This window comes from Pagrus pagrus (assembly GCF_965226575.1).
Source record: "Pagrus pagrus genome assembly, chromosome: 2".
NCBI classification, from domain to species: Eukaryota; Metazoa; Chordata; class Actinopteri; order Spariformes; family Sparidae; genus Pagrus; species Pagrus pagrus.
The window spans coordinates 34851542-34862049 of NC_140186.1; the positions used below are offsets into that span (position 1 = coordinate 34851542).

At 43.7% G+C, this 10508-nt stretch overlaps 1 protein-coding gene across 3 annotated transcripts; it reads right to left on the minus strand.

The window, feature by feature from the left end:
• Positions 1–2444: 2444 nt before the first annotated feature.
• On the minus strand, positions 2445–9511 carry LOC311251177 (uncharacterized protein). 3 transcript variants are annotated; one of them, XM_084343517.1, is made up of 3 exons: positions 9156–9511; positions 8693–8982; positions 2445–4802 (listed from the first exon to the last, which is right to left on the minus strand). In XM_084343517.1, exon 3 carries the CDS (start codon positions 3610–3612, stop codon positions 2509–2511), a length of 1104 nt encoding a protein of 367 aa, XP_084199643.1. In that variant the 5' UTR covers positions 3613–4802; positions 8693–8982; positions 9156–9511; the 3' UTR covers positions 2445–2508. The 3 variants fall into 3 exon arrangements, with proteins under 3 accessions (XP_084199643.1, XP_084199642.1, XP_084199644.1); XM_084343516.1 differs by having other exon boundaries at positions 9136–9511; XM_084343518.1 differs by lacking the exons at positions 8693–8982; positions 9156–9511 and adding an exon at positions 5492–5722.
• Positions 9512–10508: the final 997 nt, after the last annotated feature.

The window sequence follows — 10508 nt, forward strand, 5'->3', positions numbered from 1 at the left end:
AGTTAGTTAGGATGTAACACTTTTTTTATTTTCTAATGAGGAACGTATTTCTAGGTTTTGCCTAATTTAATACAAATTATGGTTTATTACATCTTTATCAGATTACTTAGCATATAAATCTGTATGTTTCCAGTCTAATTAAGAGTATATTATTTCTAGTTTTTATCTTATTTGACAAAAAGTACAGCTTATTACATCCTTTTAATGTACTCTTAAAAAAAAGGAATGACCCCGTTATCTAGGGGGACACAACAGGGATGCCCCGCTACATTTGGCCATAGCTGTTTGGCCATGGCTGTTTGCTGCTGCGGTGTTGAGCATAAGGTATCCCTTTATGCAGATGATCTTTTGCTTTATGTAATGAAACCAGTGTCTTCTATCCCTCCAACTCAGTCTATTGTAAGGCATTTGGGTTCATTTTCAGGTTACACACAAAACTTTCGCAAAAGCGAATGTTTCCCAATCATCCACCCTTTCTCTTTCTCTCTGGCTCAAAACAGCAAACAATCGTCAATTCCGTTTTGCCTGCTCAAGCTGGGCTTTAAATATCTAGGTATCAAGATTACCCACACGATACCCTCCCTTTTTGAGGCCATTTTGTCAAAGTTTATGACAAGGTTGTATTTCTTATATTTCAAATAAACGTGCCATTCTGTAATGGAGCGACGCCTGCAAGCTAGTTTTCAGGCAGGCAACTCGAGCTGCATTGATATACACATGACATGCCCCACTCTCCACACTCATCTACCAAACACAACCCGTGACTTTAGTCGTCTATTTAAACTGCAAAAATCTCCTGTCTCTCCCTCAGCCTGTCAATGCCAGCACTGCCCTGCGTCCGTATTGCTGCATGTTCTTTGAGCGTTGCTCATGCGATCGTTATCTTACCTTCTGGCTCTGTTGGTCATGATGTCGCTCGCCATCTCCGATTTGGAGAGTGAGTCTCGTTCCTCAAGGGAAGGAGTTGGTTTTATATCACGAAACCCAGGCTCAGTCCACCAAGGTTTCGCTCTGAGAATTGGATGCATCTCGCCCGCGCCGGAGCTCCTATATCAACTGCAAAAATGTCAAAATATCAGCCTCAGCCAAAAAAAATGCAGTGTTTAACTCCGTAAGCCTCCAAAGTATCAGGCCCTTTCAGGATATAAGTCTCCTATCTGCATTAATTTCAATGAGAATATTTGTACATTTCCTAATTGTAAATTCATGCATGTGTGTAGTTGGTATGCAGACAGTAGCCCCATTCACACTGCCCTTTGAGCACGGGAATCATGCACCAATTCTCTGCATGGCCCTCTGTGTGAAAGCTTCAGATACGGAGAGGGGGGACAGTTTCGCTGCGGCTCTACGAGCCGGCGTCTGTGTGAATGGATAAGCTGGAGGTGTGGAGCAGGGGCATGTCGATTTGATGGTGTTCACATTCTGACAGCTAAACACATCCTTTACTAATCAAATAAAAGTGAAATGAACTGCAACATTACAGGACCAAACAACAGTACTGAGGTAACTGGTAGTGTCTTTAGCAACTGACATGAGGGAAAAATATCTCAGTTATATGTGGAAAAGCCTCTGTCATCCTGTCTGACCTACTGACTCTTCGTCACATTTCTGCCTGAAAAACAGCGTCTGTCCCCAGCAAAAAACTTTAACTCAACATGTGTTTGTCTCCTTCCACTATTGTCTTGTAACAGTTACTGTCTTGAAAAAAATCACCCCGATGGTCAGCCCTCCCGACCAAGACTTCAGGTCTCCCAGAAAACAGCATCCCTCCCCGCGAGTGAGAGTCAGACAGCGTCCTGTTTACTGATGACGATTATGTAATTATGTAATTTAGAGCGAAAAACGTAACTTTGACACTTTCCAGGATGTATGGTGGGTCAGGATCTCAATCACAACACATTATAACAGCATCCATATGATTATAACAGGGCTGATAGTGGAAAAAAATCCTAAGCCTGAACTTCTTTCTGTGCCCCGGAAGGTGGGGAGGGGTGGGTCGTGCTATGTATGCGGCACCATTTTAACACATAACATATATAACATTATTTAAAAATAACCCTTTTAACTATCTTGCCACTTATCTGCCATATTGTCACATTGCTTTTAGCATACTCTGACTATAGATTATACTAAAGCAATACAAAAGAGGTCAGTAGGTGGCAATAGTACTCCAAAGTAGAAAAAGATTTGATTAGTAGCCTAACCATTGACTTAAGGGCATGAACAAGGACACTTATTAACTTTTTTAAACATAAGTGCAAAATATGCACCATTTATTTTAAATACAGAAAACAGCCATTCAGTTCCATTAATAATAACGACAACAAAGTATAAAGTGCTTAAGGAACTGGAAAATAAATAATGAGAAATAAATAGAGAATAAACAAATACAGTTTACAACAGGAAACTACAGTTCAATTAACAAAAACAATAAAGTGCTCCAAGAACTGGTAAGTAAAAGCTTACAGTGCAATCGTTAAAGTGCACTAACACTTTTTTCCCTCAGATTTATTTCTTCTTTCTTTTTTCACTATGTTTTGAGTCCTCAGAACCCCTCCTTTTTAACATATTTGGAGATGATTTAGAGGAGGCTTTGGTTGGGCCATGAAAGAGAGGAAAGAACCTGGTTGGTCCAGAAGAGGTGGTAGCTGATTCAGTAGAGGTCGTAGCTGGTTCAGAAAAGGTGGTAGCTGGTTCAGAAGAGGTGGTAGATTCTGCTGAGGAGGCGGTGGCTGGCGCAGAAGAGGGAGGATGTCTGCCTGGTGCAGAGGAGGTGGTGGCTGGTGCAGAAGAAGGACGTTGTCTGCCTGGTGCAGAGGAGGTGGTGGCTGGTGCAGAAAAAGGACGTTGTCTGCCTGGTGCAGAGGAGGTGGTGGCTGGTGCAAAAATGGGATGTTGTCTGCCTGGTGCAGAGGAGGTGGTGGCTGGTGCAAAAAGGGGACATTGTCTGCCTGGTGCAGAGGAGGTGGTGGCTGGTGCAGAAGAGAGAGGATGTCTGCCTGGTGGAGAGGAGGTGGTGGCAGGTGCAGAAGAGAGAGGATGTCTGCCTGGTTCAGAAGAGGTGGTAGATGCTGCTGAGGAGGTGGTGGCTGGTGCAGAAGTGGGAGGATGTCTGCCTGGTGCAGAGGAGGTGGTGGCTGGTGCAAAAAGGAGACATTGTCTGCCTGGTGCATAGGAGGTGGTGGCTGGTGCAGAAGAGAGAGGATGTCTGCCTGGTGCAGAGGAGGTGGTGGCTGTTGCAGAAGAGGGGACATTGTCTGCCTGGTACAGAGGAGGCGGTGGCTGGTGCAGAAGAGAGAGGATTTCTGCCTGGTGCAGAGGAGGTGGTGGCTGGTGCAGAAGAGAGAGGATGTCTGCCTGGTGGAGAGGAGGTGGTGGCAGGTGCAGAAGAGAGAGGATGTCTGCCTGGTTCAGAAGAGGTGGTAGATGCTGCTGAGGAGGTGGTGGCTGGTGCAGAAGTGGGAGGATGTCTGCCTGGTGCAGAGGAGGTGGTGGCTGGTGCAAAAAGGAGACATTGTCTGCCTGGTGCATAGGAGGTGGTGGCTGGTGCAGAAGAGAGAGGATGTCTGCCTGGTGCAGAGGAGGTGGTGGCTGTTGCAGAAGAGGGGACATTGTCTGCCTGGTACAGAGGAGGCGGTGGCTGGTGCAGAAGAGAGAGGATTTCTGCCTGGTGCAGAGGAGGTGGTGGCTGGTGCAAAAAGGGGACGTTGTCTGCCTGATGCAGAGGAGGTGGTGGCTGGTGCAGAAGAGGGAGGATGTCTGCCTGGTGCAGAGGAGGTGGTGGCTGGTGCAGAAGAGAGATGATGTCTGCCTGGTGCAGAGGCGGGTTTGGGTGGCCTTTTGGTTTTCTGGGCCTGTTGAACCAGTTTGTTTGCCTCCTTTGAGGACTGCATCCTTGCTGCCTCACTCAGCCTTTTCTGCTTTAGTGCCTGTTCAGTCTCTTTCTTTTTCTGCAAATGTAATTGATACATTTGGAATGATGACAGGCAGGATTGCCTCAAAGGCTGGTCTATTGTCATAGTTGAGGCTGTCCAGTCCCTGGCTTTCGGTGTGGACTTGACCACTGCGAGGCTCTCATAAGTTTCCACATTCATGGAGCACCTGTCAGCTTCGAGGATATCATCCATTAAATTGAATGATCCTTCCACCAAGGGGCCTGTGAAAATGGACAGAAGAGCCTTAACCAGCTTACACAGGGTGGGATACCTCACACCTCTCTGCATTTTTCAAGGAAGCAACATGGCTCCACCAGTCTACATCCACTCGACTGTCCTCTTCAATGTAGCTCTAGACATGAAGAAGCATGTCCGCATCAATCAGGAAGGCACAGCATTCTTCTTCCAGTTGACCGATCTCTTCTGGAGGGACAACATTCGGCAAGGCCTCTCCTAATGTGGTCAAAGCTCCAACGACAGAGTCAGATTGAATCAGAGATGGAGTTAGAGCTGAGAGTGCCGTTATTATGACGTTATCCAGGGAAAGGTTTTTTAGTAGAAACTCTGCTGACCTCATATACCCTTCTCTGAGAGAGTCATAAATAAGTCCAACCCATAACTTCCTCTCAACACGGGCTTTGTTCATTGCAATGTAGCAAAAACAAAGCCTCTTGTTTGATAATTGCAAATCTCTACTCCGTACACCAACCTTGAGAATCTCCTTGGGAATCAGTGAAATAGCCTTTGGCCTCATAAATTTGCTCAGGAGCTCTCTTATAAGAGCCACCATTTCCACATGCAGCAAATGCACCAACGGCTTTTCATGTTGCAGCTTTTTGACCAATCTCTGAAATGTCGGAAGGACCCCTGCAACCATAAAAGAAAACATAATTTAATTTAATTAGAGTAATCAAAACTCATGACCAGTTCTGGAAAGAAAACTGAACACAAGTATGATTATGCATTTAAAATACAATATATAACTAAATATAATGCAACTGAAATTAATGTTAATTGGGTGGTGTTCAGAATAGTCATACTGCTCAATTGAAGGGATTACTTTTTGATTATTCCAATATGAATTTGTGGGCCTTTAAACTCGAATTCTAATATTATTATGACAAGATGCTGTGAATAAAACACAATGGAAATCATCAAGCACCAGTCTTTCCTATGAGGTGAGATTATGTGTTTGTGAGCATCAACTGTGGGTTTGCATCCTCTGGCTTAGCAAGCTGATTCGGACAATAAAAATTTAAGACTATGTGATGTAGTCCAAGTCTTTTGAATATGTTACTCACCTTGATCTATAGGAGTAATCTATAGGAATACTGTTACTAAGTACTTTTTAGGGCATGTATTCTGTATTGAAATAATTTTAAAAGCAAACTTCCCAACACTGCTCTCAGCAGATTATACGGCTATAATGCTCTCATTAAGTTGGTTATTGTTGCTGTAGAAAATACCTGACTGTTTCCTTTTTCCTACAACCACTTATTAACTTAAAATGTATTACATTTTAAGTTGCAGTGAGTTCGCCTAGTCATACAAGATACCTCTGAATAAGTCGATCATGACCTTCATTCTTTCAAACTCTGTGAAGAGCACAGAGATCCGTGCCTTTCAGTCCTGGTTAACCTGTGTTCCTGTTCGGGAAACTGCTGCCTGTTCTTGCTGAAGAACTTGTAACCTGGCCTTTTCCTCAACTGTGAGCTCATTTCTCTCAAACACTTGATAAAGAAGCCTTCTGCAGTACACAGACACACACACACACACACACACACACACACACAAATATGTATATATATATACACACTTATTATGGAGGACACTGCTAATTTGCTCCTTCCTGAATAAAACCTAGCAATTCTAAACTGTATTAAAAGATGGCACTTCATTACAGCATTACAGCCCACAAGGAATGTAGGCTAAAACATTAACAGAGGCACTATATTAAAATACATATCACAAATTTGTTAATATTACATGATTTGTATTACCTCTATTTATGCTCTTCATTTGGATCCAGCACATGGTAGTAGTGGACCACTAGTACATCCAGGAGCTCATTCAGCCTGTTTGTCACCTCCAGCATCTGAATGAATCAGTTACTAATCGGTCTGATCAAGCTCTTGTGGGGGACATGAAGTAAACTTTGAAATTGTGAAAAAATCTCCTTTTGTTTAGGAGACTTCTCAATGTCATAATAAACATAAGAGCAAAACTTTTCCACTTCTGAAAAGCATTCGAGACCATATGAACAGTGTCTCCTGAAACATCCAGCAGTTGAGGGTTCTCCTTTCTTACTTGAGTCTCAAGTCTAGCCTTCTTCCCCCTCATGACGGCGCAATTGTCCAGTAGAACACTCGTCACTTGCCTCCACTCAAGCCCATATGCTTGCATGACATCTCTCAATTCCAGCATCAATGCTGAGGCATTCGCAGTGTTAACTTTCTTGCTGGCAAGGTGCTGGGTTTTCACACTGCCTGCATCCTCGTCATAAAATCGGACCAATATGTTCATAATCCTATCCGTACTTTTGTCTGTGGCTTCATCGATGTTGAGTGAAAACATGCAATTTTTTAGCTTCTCGGATAGAGTTTTTTTAAACTCTGACGAGATGCCATGTGTAATAAAATAGCTAGAATGCTGCCTCGAAAGGGACAGGTGCGTGAGGGCGACTTTATCCTCCACTAATTTCTTTGACAAACTGACGAGGGGTCGAGCGATGTTAAATGACAGGTCGTGCTCAGCAATGAAGGAGCAAACGCAAATGTTTAAATCAGCCACACGATCAGTCATTGAGGGCTGAATGTCGGCCGTGGCTGTTGCCCCCGGCAAACGTGAGGTGTGTTGAATGGCACGGACAGCTGATTTATGCCTTGGGTCCGACTCGTGCCGTGAGAGAACTTTTTTGCCGCTGGTTCCATAGATCAGCCGCCTTGCGCACAACGTGCAAAAACATGCCCCTGCTTCCCGGAGCTTTTGGCACCAGCTCCCAAAGGGCTTGCCATCACTATCCACACCCAGCGGCATTTATTCTTAATGTCTTTGTCCACTTCGTTGCTGTCTTTTCCTGTTTTCATTAACCTGCTGTCCATCCTGTGAGTTGTGGTGCGTCATTAGAATGGGGATCACTTTCGACGGCACGTGAAGCGCCCCAAGTCCCGCCCCCACCCTACTTCTGATTGGCTAGTAGGCCTCTTGTTAGTGTGGTTGAGGATGAAAGCTGCGCTTCTCTTGGATCCAGAGAAATGTGTGTTAGATCTAGGTGAACCCCAATTTCATTTTTTTCCCGCAGTCACGCCGGTACGCCGGAGATCCGGCACAGCGCCAGAGTACTATCAGCCATGTTATTAACAGTCGGCTGACACACACGGGGGTACATCATCTGTACCATCACGCCTTTTTTGGATCCACAGTGCCGGCATGCTGTATGAATTGACACACTGGTGTGGCTTACGCCGTAACGTCAGTCTTCTATCCAAAGACCCTCTAAAGGGCTAAATGGTCGGTCTGTTGTCAAATCCCGTTCTCCATCTTCAGAGCAAGCCCTATAGATGTTACTACCGGGGAATATTTAAACACAAAATGTCTCATTATTGATCTCTCAGCTCCTTGTGACTTTTTCCTTGTACTATGCCTCTGTAGATTATGCTGACCAGATGATTAAGTCAGCAGGGGTCGATGCTTGGCTTGGAAGAGCTGACATTACAGACACCTTCAAAGTCATACCATGTCACGCATCCCAGTGGCATCTTTTCGCAGCTATATGGCGTTCAAAGTTCTACTTCTCTGTTAAATTGACCTTTAGTTGCCATAGGAGCACGAGCATTTTTGACACCTCATTAAAAGTCTTATACTGGATTCTTTATAACACCTGCAAACTCCCCTTTGTCTTGCATCATTTGGACAATTTGGTAGTTGACTTTCCCTCTGGTCCACAGTCAAAAGCCTCTTCCGTGAGCTAGGTGTACCTCTTTTAAAGGAGAAAACTGCGGGCCACTCGTTTGGAGTTCCTTGGCATAACCCTTGATAGTATACTTACACAAACTTCCCTGCCACAAGATATGCTGTCCCACATCAGAGCAGCTACCAAATCCTTGTCAACTGCTGCCATTCTCTCTAAAAGAGATCTTTTGTCTCTTAAGCCACCTCAATTTTGCTATGTGCATCATCCTCTCACGTTCGTTTCATGCTTCCTTGTATTGACTAATTCTGTACAAAATTTAAAAGACACTGGTTTTAGATGAAGGCTGTTACTCAGATCTGCATTTCTGGTCCCTGTTTTTTGATGAAAAGAACATTATTTCTTTCTTTTATAATGAATTTGTGGAATCTTCAAAGTCTCTCCAGTTGTTCATTGATGCAGCCTCTTCTACTGGTTTTGGGGGATTGTATAATAAAGATTGGCTTGCAGACGTCTGAGTTTTATCCAATTATAAACCAACTATCCAGTCATCATCGCTTGTTTACTGTTGCTTAGTCAGCGGACCAGAAAACAATAAAGGGGTTCTATGACAACGCTGCTACAGTAGGAATAATCACTAAAGGCCTCTCAAAAATACCGACAACAAACATTGTCATGCGACATTAAGCTTGGACATGCATTCTAAATAACTTCATCATGCAAGCTACCTTCATTGCCAGCCATGTAAACTGTGTAGAGTCCAAAACTATGTATCCCCAGGCCAAGCCCTCCCTCTATTTCCTGGTGCCCCAGTTGGTGTCAAGATTAAGACAAGGTTGTTTCTCACCATACATTTCTGTTGAAAGAAGAAAGCCAGGTTGTCTCTACAGGCTCTGGGACTGTGCTGCAAACTGTGTCGCCCTCCTCTGCTGCTGTGGTCTCCCCTGGCTAGCGGCGATGTTGGATGGTTGCTGCTCCGGCGCGGCTGGCGTGATCTTCGGATGCTCAGTGCAGGAGCTCCTGGACCTCTGCTGTCTCTTCGCCCCAGGCTCCATCGCTGGGATTGAATCTCTTGGTCTGCTGCATCACCCCCGCTGTGTGCACAGGGCCTCCAACATGGGCTCAGCACCCCTAAAACTTGGAGTAAGAAATGTTGTTATTCTAAAATTTGTGTTCGTCTTTGACAAGGTTAAATAATGTCCAGAACATACTCCGTAGTTTGTGGTTTAAAATGTTAAGGACGAAAATGAAAACACCCCTGCTTAGCAAATGGTATCATCCTCTTCTCACCCGCTACTTCTTCTCTGTACCTGCACCGCTCCGCAGCCCGACCATCGCCCAGCGCGACACACACGCAGAGTGAGAATCCGTTTAGTTGTAGTGTTGTGAATCAACTAAGTTAGTTGCTCCAAAGCTGTGTCTCACACTTCTTTCCTTTTACCTAGAGTTGTTCCGAATCCGATACCATATCGGTGAGTACTGGAGTCCAGGCACCGTTTACCAGTTAGCTCCGTTAGGCTGGTTAGCTCCGTTAGCGCCATTAGCGCGGCTACAGTCGAACTGGAGCGGTCCGTTTATTAAACAAAAACAGCAGCGCAACAAATAAACTGCGTACCTGTGTGGTGCGTACGTGTGTCTCTGTTGTTAAACAACCCTGTTGTTTATCGTTACTTTGAGACTCATTTTAACAATCTGGAGTCATTTAAACATGACGTCACGCGCATCTTTTCTGGTCAGTCGTCATGGAAACATGAAGCCCTGCCAGTGGTGCGGCGTTTGGACCAGAGTGAAAACAAGCGTGTGTACGAGCTGAAAAACGAAATGACATATCACTGTATACCACCAGTATGTGTGAAAACACTCACTGTGGCTTTTTAAATGAATTGTTGTTTATTCCTAGATTTATATCTGTTATTTTTCAGTTGTGTCTGACTATCAAACTAGACAATAAAAGAAAGTTAAATGTCTTTTGCTGTATTCATTTATGTTTTACAGAGGATTTAAACTGAACCAGGCTTTGCAACAATAACAATCACATCACATTCATGCAGGCGTAGTAGTATATACTGTACTACACACACACACACATACACACACACACACACCACACACACACACACACACACACACACAGCAGGTCTATATATATAGGCTATTTATAATACACAGGTATGAGATGTGTGAAAGATATATAATATATATATATATATATAATAACTCCTAGCGTTACTCTCTCTCTCTCTCTGTGTGTGTGTGTGTGTGTGTGTGTGTGTGTGTGTGTGTGTGTGTGTGTGGCCTGCCAGTGACCAATGGACATACGACAGTTCTTTAAAAGAAAAAAGACAGATTCAGGTGAGAGACTGGGGACAGTCCATAATGACCTCTGTCATGTTTTTTTTTTTTTTTCTGAAAAATGTTAAGTTAAAGTTACAGATAATATAAACCAGCTATCTGTACGTTGTATCAAATTACTTATGTAGGCAATGGTCCCCTGCTTTTATTTTTATTTATTTATTTATTTTATTTCAAACCCACAATGGATAATACAGCTTCTCTTGTGAAAGGAATTTGTGATTCAAAAAATTATTGTGTTTCTAAGCCTGGTAATAATAATAATAACAAAAATAATAATAATAATAAAGATATTTAAAATGACACACCTC